This window comes from Lontra canadensis, unplaced genomic scaffold (genome assembly GCF_010015895.1).
Source record: "Lontra canadensis isolate GAN:19392208 unplaced genomic scaffold, GSC_riverotter_1.0 scaffold67, whole genome shotgun sequence".
Taxonomy (NCBI): Eukaryota; Metazoa; Chordata; class Mammalia; order Carnivora; family Mustelidae; genus Lontra; species Lontra canadensis.
The window spans coordinates 7,928,716-7,948,342 of NW_022631061.1; the positions used below are offsets into that span (position 1 = coordinate 7,928,716).

General features: G+C 36.6%; 1 protein-coding gene across 1 annotated transcript in view; it reads right to left on the minus strand.

The window, feature by feature from the left end:
- Nucleotides 1-19,627, minus strand: part of LOC116880666 (spermatogenesis- and oogenesis-specific basic helix-loop-helix-containing protein 2-like) — a 50,919-nt gene that overhangs the window by 14,463 nt on the left and 16,829 nt on the right. The window contains exons 3-6 of the mRNA XM_032879945.1: nucleotides 17,550-17,611; nucleotides 17,365-17,469; nucleotides 15,678-15,777; nucleotides 13,503-13,613 (exon numbers count right to left, since the gene is read on the minus strand). Coding sequence (XP_032735836.1) covers nucleotides 13,503-13,613; nucleotides 15,678-15,777; nucleotides 17,365-17,469; nucleotides 17,550-17,611 — 378 coding nt within the window. The remainder of the gene's footprint in view (nucleotides 1-13,502; nucleotides 13,614-15,677; nucleotides 15,778-17,364; nucleotides 17,470-17,549; nucleotides 17,612-19,627) is intronic.

Sequence of the window (19,627 nt, forward strand, 5' to 3'; positions counted from 1 at the left end):
GGTTGCCTTGAAGTCTACTTTATTTGGTATTAACATAACCAGTCTGGTCTTCTTATACATGTATTTCACAGTATATATTTTTCTATTTATTTACCTTACTGTGACTTTAGATTTATAGTAGACAACAGATAGATGGGTCTTGTTTTGTTTGTTTGTTTATCCATTCTGACAATCTGTGCTATAAGTTGACTATATGTGGATAATGGTCTACTGTTTTGTGATTTTTTCCCCTGTAGTTTCTTTGGCTTTTTTGTTCTTCTGTTCGTCCTTATTGTCTTCTTTTTGAATCATTTTCAAAAGTCAATTTTAATTTGTTTAATGGCTTCAAAGCTGTCTTCTGCATGTCTCTTTGTTGGTCTAGGGTTGTCCTAGGGATTACAATATATAACTTTTTACAGTCTATTTAGAGTTAAAATTTTATGACATCCCATAAAATACATGAATGCTGTAATCATGTAAGTACCTTTACCCAACTCATCCTTCATGCTATAGTTGTCATATGTACTACATCTTTATGAACAGTAGATCCCTGAACAACATGGGTTTGAACTGCATGTGTCCATTTATACACAGATTTTTTTCAGTAAATACAGGATAGTACCTTAAATGTATCTTATCCTCCTTATGATTTTATTAATAATATTTTCTTTTGTTTAGCTTACTTTATTATGAGAATACAGAATATAATATATATTATATATAATATAAACCATGTGTTAATCAACTGTTCATGTTATTGGTAAGGCTTCTGGTCACCAGTACGCTATTAGTAATTAAAAGTTTTGGGGGGAGTCAAAAGTTATACACAAATTTTTGATTGCACGGCTATCAGTGCCCCTAACCCTTGTTTTGTTTAAGAGTCAACTGTATTGCCAGCCACATAATGTAATGCTGTAATTTTCACTTACAACAGTCTGAAGCATTTTATATAAATATAGAGGGAAAATGTCTGTTTTCTAATATTTATTCACATATTTATCATTTCTGATTCTATTCAGCCCTTCTTAAACATCCAAGTTTCCATTTGTTATCATTTCCATTTAGCATAAGGAATATCCTTTAGCTCTCTTACCCCGCAGGTCTGCAGGTGTCAAAATCTCCGAGTCATCTTTTTTGTGAAAGTACCTTATTTCATGATTTACTGTTAGGAAATAATACCTGATGAAGTATGTTTTACCTAAAGAAGTGGTGGGTATCAGATATAATAAGTATGGCTGATCTACTTCTAATTTATTAATATCTTAAAACCCAAAAGTAGGCTTCTGACAGATCTGGAGCAGTTATGTCTGCTGCTGAGGTTTCTACCACAGATGCAAGAACAAAGTGTTCTCATACTTTCTACCTGTCTGATTGTGGCAGCCAAGCCTGAATGGGAGAATACAGAGGGGAAAAACAAGGTAATACAGAAAAGACACAAAGAGAATTTTTGCTACTCAGAAATAACCCTGTAAAGTTACTGTTTTTACTAAAATAAATAAATAGGGGCACCTGGATAGCTCAGTGGGTTAAAGCCTCTGCCTTTGGCTCAGGTCACGATCCCAGAGTCCTGGGATTGAGCCCCTCACCGGGCTCTCTGCTCAGGAGGGAGCCTGCTTCCCTTCCTCTCTCTCTGCCTGCCTCTCTGCCTACTTGTGATCTCTGTCTGTCAAATAAATAAATAAAATTTAAAATAAATAAATAAATAAATAAATAAATAAATCTAAAATTTGAGCTGAAAGAAAAAAAATCCAATAGTTACAGGTTAAAATGACTGAAAATTATTTACCACTTCTTCAATAAATTTGTAGGGTCTGTTTCCCCTCCCCTTGAATCTCTGCTGGCCTGGGCCTGCTTTAATCAGAAGATGCCCAGTAAAGTGACTACAACAGTTCTAGGACCAGCATTTAGGAAAACGTAACTTCTACACTGGTCTCATTAAACCCTGAGCCATTAGGGAAGACATCTGTCTAGCTTGCTGGAGAGACCATGCGGGGAGGTGCTGGGACTACAGGGAAAGAGAGCAACCCATCTGTGCTCAACATCTCAACCACCCCCCACCAAGAGACTACTCGTGTGGATGAAGATGGCTGGGCACTCTGGACAGGCGATTTGCCAGCTAAACACCACAGTAAACACCATGTAGAGAAGAATCACAGTATCAAGTTCTACTAAAATTGATAAATCATAAAATTGTAAGATATGATGAATAGGCTGTTATTTGAAGCTACCAAGTTTTAGGGCAATTTGTTACATAGCAAAAGATAACTGGAAAAATAGCTTAGACTTTGAAGCAAAATAATAAAAATGTGGGTTGATAACTTATGTAAAAGTAAAATATGTGACAACAATAACAAAAATAGAAGGTAAATAGAAAAATACTATTGTATAGTAAGTGTCATAATGTCAAATCAAGGTAGGCTATGGTAAGTTAAGGGTGCATATTATAACCCTAGAGCAACATTAAATTATTAATTTTAGTTATTAAAAATAATAATTTTAGCTCAAAAGTCAACAGAGGAGATAAAAAGGAAAGCAAAACACACTTGACTAATCCAAAAGAACGCAGCCAATGAGGGGGGAAAAAAGGAAAAGAAAACAGATAGAACTAGTGAAAACAAATAGAAAAATCATGGACCTGAAGACAAACTTAATAGTATTTATATTATATGTAAATCAAATGAACACTTCAGTTGGACAGCAGAGATTGTCAGAATGGGCAAATTAGGATGCCTGGGTGGCTCAGTCATTAAGCATCTGCCTTCGGCTCAGGTCATGATCCCAGGGTCCTAGGATGGAGCCCCACTTTGGGCTCCCTGCTCAGTGGGAAGCCTGCTTTTCCCTCTCCCACTCCCCCTGCTTGTGTTCCCTTTCTCACTGTGTCTCCCTCTGTCAAATAAATAAATAAAATCTTAAAAAAAATAAAAAAGATGGGCAAATTAAAAAGGAAAATAAGATTCAACTAGATGCTGTTTACAAGAGGCACTCTTTAAATATAAAGACATATTTCAGTTATAAAAAACCATGCTTTCATAAGAAAGCTATATGAATATCAATGTAGATTTTAAGATGCAGTATTAGCATGGATAACTAGAGCTTATCATTTCTTAACGATAAATGGTTGATTCATTAAGAAGAGAGGCAACTGGGGCACCTGGGTGGCTCAGTAGGTTAAGCCTCTGCCTTCAGCTCAGGTCATGATCTCAGAGTCCTGGGACCGAGCCCTGCATCTGGCTCCCTGCTCAGAAGGGAGTCTCCTGCTCCCTTTCCCACTCCCTCCTGACCTTCCCCAACTTATGCTTCTTCTCTCTCTCTCTCTCAAATAAATAAAATCTTTAAAAAAAGTAAAATAAAAAGAAGACAAGCAACTAACAATGTCAAAATACATGAAGCAAAAACTGACAGAATGAAGTAAAAAATAGAGCAATTTACAGTCATCACTGAAGATTTTAACTCTCAGAAAAATCAGTAAGGATACAGAATGTATATGAAAAACACCACTAACCAATTCTACCTAATTAATATCTAGAACACTATTCCCCCAAGCAGCAGAATACATATTCTCCTCAGGTGCACATGGAATACTCAAGAGTGACCATACTTTGGGCCATAAAACAAAGCTAAGAAAATATCAAAAGACAGAATCCTCCAGAATATATGCTCAGGTGATAATATAATTAAATTATAAATCAATACCTGGTAAATCTCCAAACATTTGGAGATTAAATTACACACTTTTAATAATCAGTGGTCAAAGAAAAAATTACAAGGGATATGAGAAAAATATTTTGAACTAAAGGAACTAAAGGATAGTGAAAACCTAATTTATTCAAAATTTATGAGATGCAGCTAAAGCACTTATAAGAAAAAACTTTTATAAGTGGAAATTTATAGTTTTAAACACTTTTATTAGAAGAGAAAAGATGGGCACCTGGTTGGTTAAATAAATTTAAGTTATAATAATATAACTTAAATTTAATATAATATAATAAAAATAAATAAAAATATAATAATATAATATATTAAGTTATAATATAACTTATAATATTTAAGTTATGAAAATTTTGGATATATGAATAAAAATGGCTTATAATAAAATTTATCATACACATTTTTAAAAAAATTTTTTTAAAGATTTTATTTATTTATTTGACAGAAATCACAAGTAGGCAGAGAGGCAGGTAGAGAGAGAGGAGGAAGCAGGCTCCCCACTGAGCAGAGAGCCCGATGTCGGGCTCGATCCCAGGGCCCCAGGATCATGACCTGAGCCGAAGGCAGAGGCTTTAACCCACTGAGCCACCCAGGCGCCCTATCATACACATTCTTTTATATATGTTTTGGAAACTTTTTTTTTTCAGTTGGTTAAGGGACTGACTTTTGATCTTGGCTCAGGTCATGATCTCAGGGTTGTGGGATTGAGCACTGTTTTGGGCTCTGCACTCACCAGGGTGTCTGCCTGAGGTTACTCTCTCTCCCTCTTTCTCTGACCCTCCCTAACCACCCACCCGCCCCCCCCAACTCTCTTTCTCTAAAATAAATAAATCTTTAAAAACAAAGAAGAAAAGGTTAAAATCAATTATTTCAGTTTCTACCTAAGAAAATAGAAAAAAGAGCAAAATATAGGGATAAAAAAGGAAATGACAGAGTGGAATCAAATATAAAATGGGCAAATAATACAGAAAATCAATGAATAAAAATTTGGTTCACTGAAAAAAGTCAGTAAAACTGATAAACCCCTTGTCAGACTGATCAAGAAAAAAAAGCAAGCAAGTACAAATTATCAATGCCAGAAATGAAAGAAGGAATATCATCAGAGACCCATAGACATTAAAAGGATTATAAGACAGTATTATGAACAAAAAGTCATTCAATAAATTTAACACTTGGGTTAAACAGACAAATTTCTTAAAAGACATAAAGCAACTGAGCAGAAAAACATAGAAAATCTAGTCCTATAATTAGTAAAGAAATTTAATTTTTAATTAAAACTTCCCAAAGAGAAAATTCCAGGCCTAGATAGTTTCACTGTTGAATTCTATAAAACCCATCAACCTTACACAACTCTTTCAGAAAACAGAAGAAGAAAGAAAGACTTTCTATTTCATTATATGAGGTAAGCATTTACCTGATACCAAAATTCAATAAAGACATAAGAAAATTAGAGACCAATAACCTTCATGAACACAGACACAAAAATTGTTAATGAAATATCAGCAAACCAAATCTAGCAATAAGAGAATATATCAAGACAGAGTATAGAATTTAAAAATAATCAATGTAACCAATACATTAACAGAAAAAAAAGAACATCTATAATCATCTTAATAAATAATGAAAACACACTGACAAAGTTTTACATCCATTCATGATGAAAACCTGAAATAGGAATAGAAGAAAACTTTCTTGACCTGATAAAAGGCATATATAAAAATAGAGCCTATGTCATAAGAAATGGTAAAAGACTTCACACTTTCCCTGTAATATTGTAAACAAGCAAGGATGCTACTCCCCCCCCCCCCCCCGAAGATTTTATTTATTTATTTGACAGAGACAGACACAGCGAGAGAAGGAACACAAGCAGGGAAAATGGAAGAGGAAAAAGCAGGTTTCCCGCCCAGCAGGGAGCCCGAAGCCAGGCTTGATCCTAGGACCCGGGATCATGACCTGAGCCGAAAGCAGCTGCTTAATGACTGAGCTACCCAGGTGCCTCAAGGATGCCACTTTCATCACAACTAATTAAAAACAAAACAAAACAAAACAAAACAAAAAACTGGTGAACCTAGCCAGGGTATTAAGGCAAGAAATAGAAATAAAAGCCACAAAGATTGGAAAAAAAAGGCGTCTTTATTCACAGATGACATAATTGGGTATGTGAGAAATCCACAAAAAATGACTAGAAGTGATTAATAGATAAAGCTACATGATGGGACAGTAGGTCAACATACAAAATAAATTTAATTCTGATGTTAGTTATGAAAATTTTGGATATATGAATAAAAAAATCCTTAAGCAAAATTTTTAAAACTGGACAAACATTCAGAAATAAATTTAGTAAACTACAAAACACTGTAGAAATAAAGGCCTTTAAAAATGGAGAGATGGACTGCCAGAATCAATACTGTTCAACATCGATTTTTCCCCAAACTGATCTACTGATTCAACACAATCCTAATCAATATCTTAGCAGGATTTGTTAAAAGAAGAAATTGACAAGCTTATTTTAAAATTTACATGAAAATTCAAAGGACCTTTCATATCCAAAGCAACTTGAAAATGAAGAACGGTGGGGCACCTGGGTGATTCAGTAGGTTAAAGCCTCTGCATTTGGCTCAGGTCATGATCCCAGGTTCCTGGGATTGAGCCCTACATCAGGTTCTCTGCTCAGCGGGGAGCATGCTTCCCCTCTCTCTCTGCCTGTCTTTCTGCCTACTTGTGATCTCTGTCAAAAAAATAAATAAAATATTTTAAAAAAAGAAAATGAAGAACATAGTTGGAGGACTTTATCTGATTTTGAGAATAGTAAAGCTACATTAATCATTACACGTAATACTAGAGGAGGAGAAGATAGATAAGCAGATCAGTGGAACAGGGAATCTAGAAATACACTGATAGTTATATGATTATTGATTTTTATGAAAGTACTAAAGCAATTCACCAAAGAATGGAAAGTTTTTTCAATAAAATTTTGAAAATCTCCATCTGAAAGAAAACAATCTCAACACTTTATCCTATGCATAAAAAATAATTTAAGATAAATAGTCATAAAAACTAAAACTTTAAAATGTCTTATAGACAACACAAGCACATGTAATTGCAACTTGTAATTGCAACATTAGTAATGATTGCTAATACAGGATAGAGAAAATATGGTACATATTTTAAAATATTGACAAATTGGACTTCATCAAAGTTTTTTAAAAGCTTCTGCTCATCAAAAGATGTAACAGTTCACAAAAATGAACAGTAATCCACAGGCTAGAAAATATCTCAAGACATAAGCTTGACAAAGGATTTGAATCCAGAATATGAAAGAGCGCCGACAACTCAATAACAAAAACACAAGTAAGCAAAAGGTTTTTTTATGGGGCAAAAGATTTGCACAAACTTCATTAAAAAAGATTCGCAAATGGCCCAAAGCACACAAAAAGCTGCTCAGTCTCATTAATCATCATGAGATGACACTGCACAACCACGAGAATGACTGAAATGGAAAAGACTAACAATACCAAATGTTGATGAGGATAGGGAGCAACTAGTACTCTCATATATTGCTGGTGGGAGTGCAAAATGGTGCTACTATTTTAGGTTTCTGCTTGGAAGTCTCCTAAAAAAAGAGAAACACACACCAAACCTGTGGTACACAACCCTATTTCTGAGAGAAATGGAAATCTAAGTTCACAAAACACAAATATAAAAGAATGTTCATGGTAGTTTTCTTCTTCTTTTTTTAATAAGCACAGGACCCTGAGATCAAGAGTCACATGCTGCACTGACTGAACCAGCCAGGCTCCCCCACAGTAGCTTTATTCTTCGTAGATAAAACCCAGGGAATGAATAACAAAGGGCGGTGTATTTTCACAGTGGAATGTTCCTCCACCGTAAAAACGAACAAACCACTAAAGTACACAACGTTAATGAATCTTAAAACATCTGCTGGGCAGAAAGAAGCCAGACCTAACTGTACACATTGAGGGTTCCACTTACATAAAGTTCTAGAAGAAGCAAAACAAATCTATAGTGACAGAAATCAGAACAGTAGCTGCCTCCAGGGGATGGCAGAGGATAGACCAGGAAAGAGCATGAGGTTATTTATTTATTTATTTATTTATTAAAAGATTTTTATTTATTTGACAGAGAGGAACACAGAGAGGAAACACAAGCAGAGGGAATGGGAGACGGAGAAGCAGGCTTCCCACCTAGCTGGGAGACTGATGTGGGGCTCGAACCCATGGGATCATGACCTGAGCAGAAGGAAGACGCTAAACAACTAAGCCACCCAGGTGCCCCAGCATGAGGTAATTTAAAATGCAAGTTTTATTATTATTCAGGTACGGGAAGGCCAACAGATCAGGAGATGGCTGCCATTGAAATGACAGTTTGTTACTCACAGTTCCCAAGAGGAAGGGGCCACTTCACACCACACAGGGTCACATAGGAAAGCAACAGGGTCAGTTAGGAGGTAGGATGAGTCAGAAGAAAACAAGAGCAAGAGACTTTATTGTGGTTTCTGAGAGAAGGAGCAGGCAAGGTAGGTAAGCAGGCTTAGGACTGGCTAGTTTGAATCACTGCAGCAGGCTCTGGGATGGAGGGTTCTCTGGATGGGTCAGTTTGTACATATGCAAGGCATGCTCACTGGCAAGTCATTTACGATCTCTGGAAACTAGCTACCTGTGGGATGGGCAGTCTCCCCAGTCAGTAAGCTCCCTGATGTCAAACCATCAATAGGACCACCTGGGTGGTTCAGTCAGTTAAGCATCTGCCTTTGGCTTGGGTCATGATCCCAGGGTCCTGGGATTGAGTCCCTCATTGGGCTTTCCAATTGGCAGGGAGTCTGCTTCTCCCTTTCTCTGCCTGCTGCTCCCCCTGCTTGAGTGCCTTCTCTCTTGTTCGTTCTGTCAAATAAATGGGTAAATCTTTTTAAAAAATCAGAATAAAAAGACATGCTTAATGCACAAAGAAACATTCTAATATAATGGAAATGTTGTGGTTTAGAGGAGTATATCCATTTGTCTGCCTCGTGACCAACCCTGGTGCTTCCCTACGTAGCCCTGAATGGCATGATAATACCCCCTCCTCTTGGGAACAGTGGGTAACAAACCATCTCTTTAAAACTCATCAAACCATACACTTAAACACATGTAACTTACAGACACTAATTTAATCTTCTAGTATCAATTAAGTATAACTCTATTCTAAATTTTCAAATATTCCTGAGACTAGAGAGTATATTAGCAAACATTATAGATCTAGCCTTGTTCATTGCTTCTCAAATCTTTCTGGCTTTCACATCAAGATTAGGAACTTGAGATTAGGAGGGAAAATAGGAGACCTGTATCCTTAAGTGATAGTGGATCAAAGAGATTAAAATTTCATCCTTTGAGTGAGACACAACTCAAAGTGACCTCTTGGGAGCAGAATTTCTTTCAAGTCATTCATATATATATATATATATATATATATCTCAACACATGGTCTGAAAGATGATATTTGCAATGTATATATTTGACAAAAGGCTCATATATCCAGAATATACAATGAATTTTTAAAAATCAATAAGGGAAAAAAAAAACAAAAAACAGAAAAACCCAGTAGAAAGATAGACAAAAGATGAGCACTTAACCAAAGAGATTTAAAAAAAACATACACTGAAGATTTCATTGTAGGTTAGCTTCATCAAATCTCCTTTATGTTAATTATACAACGATTTTTTTTTTTTAAACTAAAAGAAAACAGAAAAAAAGAGTGAGGAGGAAATGGTTAGTGAAACTTTGAAGATTTTGGCTCAAAGAAACAGGGTAACAGGCTCCAGAGACTCCATATGGTCCTGCTTTTTTTCTTTTTCCTTTGTGTATGGAACAGCAATAGACAAGGACCTGTCAAAGGGCATGTTCGGTCTTTGTCATCTATCACAGTAGCCCACAGTCAGCTTGGTTAGGATCCATTCCAAATAAGTTAGGAAAGAACCAGTTCAGTCATTCTCCCCTAGATGAATGATTCTCAGTGGCTGTAAGGGATCTGAGGCCAAAGATCTCGTCCAAACTAAGTCCTTGGGTCTCTCCTCTGCACAAATGTGTCTCAAGCAAATGAAAACTCACAGAGGGAAGCCTTTTGGCCAGATCGGATTTGGGGCCCTCTGGAAACTCCCTGTTCTACTTTCCTTGAATTCCTCAGACTTGCTCAGTCCTGGAAAAGCCTTCCTTTGTGAGAGACCATAGCAAAGCTCGCTTTCACGTCTTTCCAAGTAAATAGACATCCCCCCAAATTTTTAAACTACCATCATTTCAGATTCACGGACACACAAACAAAACCATGGCTTGGAATCACTCTGAAAAGTATACCTTAACAAGATGAAAACATATTTAATGTATTTAAAAGACATATAACAAAAGGGATTTCACCAAGAATATTAGAATGAGGTAGCCAATTTTTATTAGTCTGTTCTGATAAAGAAAACAGAATTGTTATACTTGTTTTAAAAAGAACTTCCTAAATGCAAATATTCAAAACCACCAGCTGGGACCTTTTGATGCAAAAACACCACTGGGAGTAAGACAAGAGAAAAGCGTGTGTAAAGCAGCTGACTGGGAGAAGGAGGAGAGGAAACAGACGAGAAGAACCCATTTTAAGATTCACAGGCATCATTATAAGGGTTAAGAGGAGGAAAAGGCAAAAAATAATTAGGGATGGATTCTTTACTTTCTGGTATCTTTCAAGCAAATCTCTAAAGGGGAAGATGGGGCACTCCGGTTACAGCTTTTTGGAGGGGTGGGGGACAAAGATTTCTAGTTCTTTAAATAATGCCGCAGGGGTATACACTTTCCAAAGCATCTTTTTAGTCTGGTAGATGAGTAGTTCATCAACCATTTACTTTTTTCATCAACCATTAAAATGAAGAAAATACAAACACAGAAGTTTGGAGGACCAGTAAAGGATTTTCACTGTTAGATCTCACATGAAAAATAAAAGAGGTAGCATCTCCCAATATCCTTCCATTGCAATCATTTAGAAATATCACAAATTTAATATCACCAAATAAAATATGGAAAACAAAATCTTAGAATATAAATTCCATAATATATAGCTTTAAAAATACTGCACTGTATTTTTCTTAGTGCAGATCAGTGAAATCTATGCAGTAGCACTAACCAGCAGACCCTACCTAAGCCTTCATTCAGCCAAATCAGCAAACATGTGAGTGAGGGTCTTTTGCAGCAAACTAGCCCATCCACCAGCCTACCTCACCAAGCCCCAAACCCACCTTTCCATTGATCTTCAGCAGGAAATGGAGGCCATTTGGCAGAAATTACTCAACGTCCTTTTCCTTTCTGGGCCCCATTAAAAGATTCATCTTTATTCACATTTAGCTTTAGCTTCTTCTCTCCATTTTCAGTAGAAGAGATGTTCCACCTGGTTCTAGAATCCATAAACTTCTATCTACTTAGGGATACCAAGTCCATCACCAACCCCCCTTTTCAGCTCTAGGGGATTAATATTATTTTACATTCCTCCCACTGAGAGGTAAGGTTCTATGTACCTTCCTTTAGATCGGGATAATTCTGTGACTGCTGTGACCAACCCCATATGGAAGAAATAGAACGAAGCCTGTTTCTGGTCCCAGGCCTTAAGACAGTGGCAGCTGCCTCTGTCTGTCTCTTGGAACGGTGGAGCCCTGGGCTGCCATGTAAGAAGCCTGACAACCCTGAGACTACCATGCTGAAGAAGCTTCAACTGCTAGTCCCAGTGGGCTTAGCCTTCCAACCATCCCTGCAAAGCCTTCCAGGCATCATGTCTTGGACTGTCTTGACTAGACCATCCACTAGCTGAATACCACTAGTGATTTGCCCACTGAGCCCTACTCAAATTGTTAATTCATAAAACCATATATCAAGCCAACAAATTTTGGTTTCATTTTTTATACCACAGATCCACCATTTTTTTTTTTTTTTTTTTTTTTTTTTACAGCACTGATAATCAGAACATGAGTATCTTTAAGACCTCTGTCTCTCTTCCAGCTATTTTCTTTTGGAATATAAATATAAACATATTCAAGTCTGGCCCAATCTTATCAAAATTTCTCATTTTAGGGGCGCCTGGGTGGCTCAGTGGGTTAAAGCCTCTGCCTTCAGCTCGGGTTGTGATCCCGGGGTCCTGGGATCGAGCCCCGCATCAGGCTCTCTGCTCGGCGGGAAGCTTGGTTCCCCCTCTCTCTCTGCCTGCCTCTCTGCTTACTTGTGATCTCTGTCTGTCAAATAAATAAATAAAATCTTTAAAAAAAAAAATTTCTCATTTTACTCTAGATCCCCTTTTATATATCATATACCCTCATTTTCTCTTTCCTTTCACTTATGCTCCCACCTTTCATTTTCCATCATTCCACAATGGTGTTTTTTCATTAGCCATGCCAATGAAATTATTTTTACCAAGACCGATGATGTTTACGTTTTGCCAAATACGAATAGTTAATTACTAGTTCTCCCCTTAGTTGTTTTCTGCCATGTGATACTCTTGAACACTCATTGCCTTAGGAAACTCTTCTCCCTGGTCTCAATTCCAGTGCCTCTTGGTTTCTTGATCTTTCTTTACCCCGATTTCTTTTCTGTTTCCCATACCTTAGATTTTTCCCAAGGTTCTTTTTTCCACTTATCTCTTCTCTACATGCTTTGCAAAGTTATCATATCCATCCCTACATCCACTGCTTTAAGTAAATGCTATCTCTGAGAGCTCTAAGTCTGTATTTCTAGCCTAGATCTTTCTCTAGAACCTAAGGGCCAACTCCTGACTAGACAGCTTTGTGTAAAAAAAAGGAGGTGTTCACATCCAACAAGAGCAAAAATCACCTCCCACTGCCAGCCTGCCATTCTACTAGACTTCCCAGGCAGTTGGTTGACCCAACATCTATTTACACCTGGCTCCTCCCACATCCATGCTTCCACTGAATCTACCCACTTAGTATATCTGGAATGCATTTGTTCTTCCTACTCCCATTTCTAAAACCATAGTTAGGATTCATCACTTCTTTTGACAGATTCCACAGACTTCCAGATTCAACTCACTCTCTAACATCCTGCTAGTGTTCACACCAGGTGCAAATCCTTTTTTTTTTTTTTTTTTTTGTTTTTCCCTAGGTACAAATCTTATCACATCCCTCCTTGGTAAAAATCCTTCAGTGCCTCTCCAACAGTTTCAGATTCAAATTTGAATTCTTTAACATGATGTGCATGACCCTTACCTACTTCTTGTCTCTTTCCACTGGTGCCATTAGAGCCCCCAGTACATGGACACACTGGCAGGTTCAAAAATCCACTGAACGCTCTGATACTGCCAGCCTCTGCACCTGCTATTCCTGCCTCATGAAACATCCTCCCGACTTTTAAACCAAATTGTCACTTTTCATTTAAAGCTCAATTTAGCATCATTTCCTCAAGAAAGCCTTCCTGCTCCCTTGAAAGAGGTTGTCTTAAGTAACTTTCCCAGTGTGCTTACTATGTGCTCTTCTCTATCATGAAACTTATGAAAATATAACTTTCTATGTAATAGCCTATCCAGAAATCTGTTTGAGCACCAGACTAAGACCTTGAAGGGCAAGGATTAATTTTTTTTATCTGGTGCTATAATCATATTTTGGCACATATCAGATACTCACAGATATTTGCTGAATGAAAAGGAATACAGTTGCATGTGTTTAGTTGTCAGATTTACCAGTTTCACAGAAACTTTTAACAGTACTACAAATAATTATGCGATTCATGAAGGTAATTTCTTCCTTGAAAGGAATAATACTAAAAACGGACTGTACCATAATTCACCTTCTTAGCTTTTCCTTGCTTGAATGAAGAAGAGAAATCTTTTTGTTTTTTTCAAAATCTGGCAACGGAGCCTTTAATTCAAGCCCAAAGTCATTTCTTAGAGATCCAGAGCTAGAAACAAGAGAAAATCATGTCGTAGATTTAAGAGGAAAATTGTCAGGCAATATTAAACAATAAGCACCAATACACTAATCAAAGGTGCTTCTCTAAGTCCCTTGCTTCGTGCAAAGGTGCAGAAAATACCAAAGCATATTTGGTGCAGAATATTTTATTTCAGGGACTCTAAAGAATTTATGATCAAGATCATCATAAGTCCAATGACTAATCAAAGTTCTAAAATATACAGATAAAGAATAACAGAGACAAGCAGGATTAAAATATTCTGACCTCATTGATTATGACTACCAAAAATTATATGACTATATCGAAAGGTGTATTATAGGAAAACAACATGAAGGATTAAAGGGCCACAGTACACCATTCCAACTTGATTAGCAGAGGTCAAGTTCCTTACATTTAGAAATCTTCTGGTTCTACCATTTCTCTAAAACTCCTCCAAGCATTTTGATTAATTCTTTTTTAAAATATTTCCCTAAGAGAGTTGCCTGGGTGGCTCAGTTGTTAAGCGTCTGCCTTCAGCTCAGGTCATGATCCCAGGAGGTCATGATCCCAGGGTCCTGGGATCAAGCCCAACATCAGGCTTCCTGCTTAGCAGGCTTCCTGCTTCTCCTTCTCCCACTCCCCCTGCTTGTGTTCCCTCTCTCACTGTATCTCTCTCTGTTAAATAAATAAATAAAATCTTTAAATATAAGGGCGCCTGGATGGCTCAGTGGGTTAAAGCCTCTGCCTTCAGCTCAGGGCATGATCCCAGGATCCTGTGATCGAGCCCTGCATCAGGTTCTCTGCTCAGTGGGGAACCTGCTTCCCTTCCTCTCTCTCTGTCTGCCTCTCTACCAGCTTGTGACCTCTGTCTGTCAAATAAATAAATAAAATCTTAAGGAAAAAAAAATATATATTTACGTAAGAAACTTATAAACTAATACTATTTCTTCTATTCCAAGGGACATAGCTTGATTTGAAAATTTACTTTCATTTGTAGTGGTAGAATTCTGAGGAAAAACAAATATTTAAGACAAGGGGGCTTCAAAAAGAAGTTATAAGTAATTCAAGAAAATCCCTAAGCCTTTCAAAAACCCTTCCCAACCTCATATCCCAAAAAAGGTATAATATAATAAATTTCTTTCAGGTTAAAATCAAGAAACCTGTTGCTATCTCTGCATCATTTAAGTGAGCACATCTCGGTTTACCCTCACTTACTAGTTGTCAAGTCTTTTCCTTGTTTCAAATAATAGATGGTCACATTTCTACAAATAGTTGATGGTCACATTCTACAAATTCCGGAAGTGACTGACTCAAAATTCTCACCATCATCACCCATGTCCTCAGCAGCTATGTTAATTCTTTACAACCCTATGTGCTATTTAAAATCTCCTTGGAAATCAGCTTAAAGTGAATGAAAGAAATTCATAAAAATTGAATTTTTTATAAGCAGATAATTCTAGCATTGGAAAGGTCTCACCCCAGTTCAACTGCTTGTCCAATGCAGATTTGAATACCAGTTCTAATATCTTGGGGTGGGAGAAGTGGGGACAGAGATAGACCTTTTTAAGTATTGTTTTCAATAATTGGGGAGATAGATTCAAGAGTTCAAAAAAAGACATCAGGGAGAAGCTTAGTGTTAGATGGTAACATCTGAGGCTGCTTTTGTCTGATTAAATACTGAGGTTATATGTAAAGTTTTTGTTTGAAGATGATTGTACTGTTTCTAAAAAGTTTGAATATCACCGCTATTATTTAACCTTAATGAACAATAACCAGTCTCTAACACATCCAGTGTTGGGAACTTACTACCTCGCAGTTCACTTTGGTTGGCTGTGGTCAACCATGATTGCTATGAAGCACTTCCTTATATTGAAGTGAATCCCTCTGCCATATATACATACAGTCCCAGCTCAGGACTCTGAAATACAGAAAACGGCCCATCCTCCTTCTATCACACAACCTCTTCTTCCTTTTGCATTACCCCTAGCACACGAACTAGTATTCCACAATCAGTAAGTTCTCCAGAAGTTATACAGGAAACATTGTTATTATGAAAAAGTGAAAAAAACTAACCAAGCAAATAGATCAGTAGAAAAATATCCCAATTGTTCACTGCAGGACTTCTGCAGGGGCAATCCTGGTTCTTCAGGCTTTACAGAATATTCAATCTTAGCTGAAAGTTTTAAAGAGGGGACAATTTTAATTCTAAAAATCACTGGTGGGGACAATGTTGATCATACATACAAGTCCTCATCAAAAAGCAGTTGCCACTTTTTATTCAATAGATTTTAAAAAGCAATTTTTTTTTTTTAAATAGAAAGCAATTTGGATTTTAGTCTATAAAGCATGAAACCACCCTGGTTAGAACACAAAACGAAAATATACATTCCATTCACTCCAGGACATCCTCTTTCAACCAGATTCTAATAACTTAGTGATAGATGTGCTTAAAACACACTCAACTGAGTTTATTTATTAAGTTCTTATTTATAGGTAAATGTCAGAGAAAGAAAATATGTTTGAGTCTACAGTAAGCAGCTGTATTGTCAAAATATGACATCTGATGTTTTTTCTTTCTTTCTTTTCCTTTCTTTCTTTTTTTTTTTTTTTTTTTTTTTTGCAGCTGCTCATCCTCAGAGTAAAGATGAGATGACCAGAAGCAGACGTGGTTATGACCAATAGGGAGGGTGCTGGACAGGTGGTGATGAGCAGCTGCTCTATTTCCACTGAGAGCAGAATAAGAGGTTGCAAAGAGGATTTGGGTCATCAGTTAGCCATTTTCAGGAAGAACTCTTGAGGCTGCAGAGACTGGGAGCCATTGGAATGTTACAGAACAGGCTCACTAATCTTCCCTGAATGTTAGAAAGAAAGGAAGGGAGGGAGGAAGGGAGGGAGGAAGAAAGGAGGAAGGAAGGAAGGAAGGAGGATGGAAGGAAGGATATACTGAGTCCTATACCATCTGGAGCAGGAGTTTATACAGGATAATCCTGAAAGTGTTTTTCAGGCCCATTTTAAGAAATACATCATCTTAATTTTAAAAAAATTCCTACCTAGTATCCCAGGCCTAGGAAAACCATAGTCATTGAGCAACAATGACTCCAGTAGAATTTAATTTCAGAAATTGGAGTCTCTCCTTTTAGAAGCAAATTAAAGTAAATTTTATCAGCTTAAGTGTTTAGATGCTGGTGATACACATAACACAATGTAGGTGAAGAGTTTAGAAATGAGAGGTCTAATTGAAGCATTGATGCTAATTATCTGTATTTAAAATTCTAAAACAGAAAGGATAACCACCCTATTAACTTAAAGAAATAATCTATGAGCGAGTGTTTTGCAAAGCAGAAAGTGTGATACAATTCAAGGTTAGTGGCCTTGGCTTTTAGACACTCATACAATGATATGATTTTAAAGAGTAAGAAATGATGGTAGCAACTAGGGCACTAAAAAGAAAAACCCTGTGCCTGCCACAGCACTGTGTTTGCCCTCGGGCAACACATTTTCAACTTTGGAAGATGTAAATTTTTTCTTCACAGGTAGAAAACGTATGTTTCCTTTTATTTTATTTACACATCTTCCCTTTAGACTATGATTAATAGGGATTGCATGTGCTTTACAGTAAATAGTATATCTTTAGCAGTAAATAGTTAATCCTTAGCAAATAAAAAGCATAAGTGGAAAACCAACTTGAAAATGTTTAAGTGTAGCTTTTGTAGATCTAATTAGGACTTTTCAAACCTTTGGATATTTAGTTTTCACTCACCAGTATTTGAGAAATAGGTTTTCCAGTACTTTACCACAATACTCATTTTCTCGATGGTCATTGGTTCATTTAGAGTAATGTCAGCTCCGTGCCCTGAAACACAACCTAAGAGTTTTTGTTTTAAATACTGACCTTATGATTTCTATTTGAAGAAAAAACAAATATTATGTCCAGCAGGCACATACCTTTAAAATTCTCAGGGGTGATAAAAACAAACAGCAAATGTGTATTTTTCTTCTTGCCAAATCTGAGGGAAAAAATGTCAACATGAACCAAAATCATCATTTAAAAAATTGGGATTCAGGGGGCGCCTGAGGGGCTCAGTGGGTTAAAGCCTCCGCCTTTGGCTCAGGTCATGATCCCAGGACCCTGGGATCGAGCCCCGAATCCGGCTGTCTGCTCGGCAGGGAGCCTGCCTCCCCCTCTCTCTGTGCCTGCCTCTCTGCCTACTTGTGATTTCTGTCTGTCAAATAAATAAATAAATTAAATCTTAAAAAAAAAATTGGGATTCAGTGTTTTACCTTACTAAGAACTAAACTAGAGTGATTTCCTTTATTTCTGTAGAACTTAAAATGGTGGCATTCATATGGAAATTTAGTAAAAGCAGCATCTCCAATCAGCGATGTTTGAAGGTCTGGACCATTTCTATTCTTGCTTTAAAAAAAAAGAACTTAAATCATATCCAGATTCTTGACCTAACCACAATTTTACAAGAAATTTAAGGAAAAGAGAAATATTTTAAAGAATGCTGTGGGGATGAAATCAGCAAAATCCAGAGCGTGAGAAATTCTATAAGACAAATGACCCCTTTTAAAAATATAAAGAGTAAGAAACAAAGAAATTAAAACAGAGGAAAGGGGAAATTTAATCTTGATTTGTATAAACTAACAGTTTAAAAAAATCAAAAGATAGGGCAGTAGCTGGCTCATTGGAACATGTGACTCTTAATCTTGGAGTCTCGTTTCAAACCCTACATTGGGTATAAAGATTACTTAAATAGATAAAAGCTTTAAAAAATGAATAAATAAAAAAATTAAAATTAAATTATAAGCAGAAAAATTTGAACACTGGTATTTGATAATTTAAAGAACTTATTAATTTTCAGGTGTGATATTGTTATTGTGGGTTTTTTTTTTTTAGAAGAGTCCTTATCTTTTTGAGGTATTTATTAAAGTACTTGTGAATGAAAGTACTTAGATTTGCTTTAAAATAATTCACCAGTGAACAGGGGTGGGAAGGTAGGAGGAGGCAGAGATGAAACCAGATTGGTCATGTATTTGTAATTATTAAAGTTGTATTATGGGTACAGGCAAGTTCGTTACACTGTTCTCTCTACTTTTACATGACTGAAGCAAAAAATAAATAAAACAAAGGAATGTGGCATTACAATAAACTACACTGAGGACATCAGTAAGTTGGAAATTCTAATAATTTAATGGATATTGAGCATTGGCATTAGCTAGAAGGAAATTATTTTCTAAGGAGAATATTATTGTGAACGAGGCTTTAAAGAGAACTGCTCAACTGCTTAAGAAAAAATAACTATTCTCTAATGCTTAAAGCATCATTTATTATATCAGTATGTGGTTAGGCATGGTTATTATTTATTCCTTAAGACAGGACCTGGAAGAACCCTCACTAAACAATATTGTTAGGTTATCTTATATATGTATTGAAAGTAAAGACACGCAATTCTATGCTCCAAGTCACATTACAGTTAATCCTTGAACAACAAGGGTTTGAATTATGTGGATCCACTTACATGTAGATTTTTTAATAAATATAATATAGGACAGTAGTGGGTATATTTTCTTTTCCTTATGATTTTTTTTAAAGATTTTATTTATTTATTCGACAGAGAGAGATCACAAGTAGGCAGAGAGGCAGGCAGAGAGAGAGGGGGAAGCAGGCTCCCTGCTGAGCAGAGAGCCTGATGTGGGGCTTGATCCCAGGACCTGGGGATCATGACCTGAGTTGAAGGCAGAGGCTTTAATCCACTGAGCCACCCAGGCGCCCCTCCTTATGATTTTCTTAATAACATTTTCTTTTCTCTAGCTTTACTTTATTCTGAGAATACAGCATATAATACATATAAAATCCAAAATAGGTATTAATTGATTGTTCCAAATTATCAGCAGGGCTGATAATCAGGCTGATAATCAAAGTTCAACAGCAAGTAATTAGTAGTTCAGTTTTTGGAGGTAGTCAAAAGTTACACGTGGATGAGAACCACACCTGAATTGAGATAGACTGAATAAAGCAG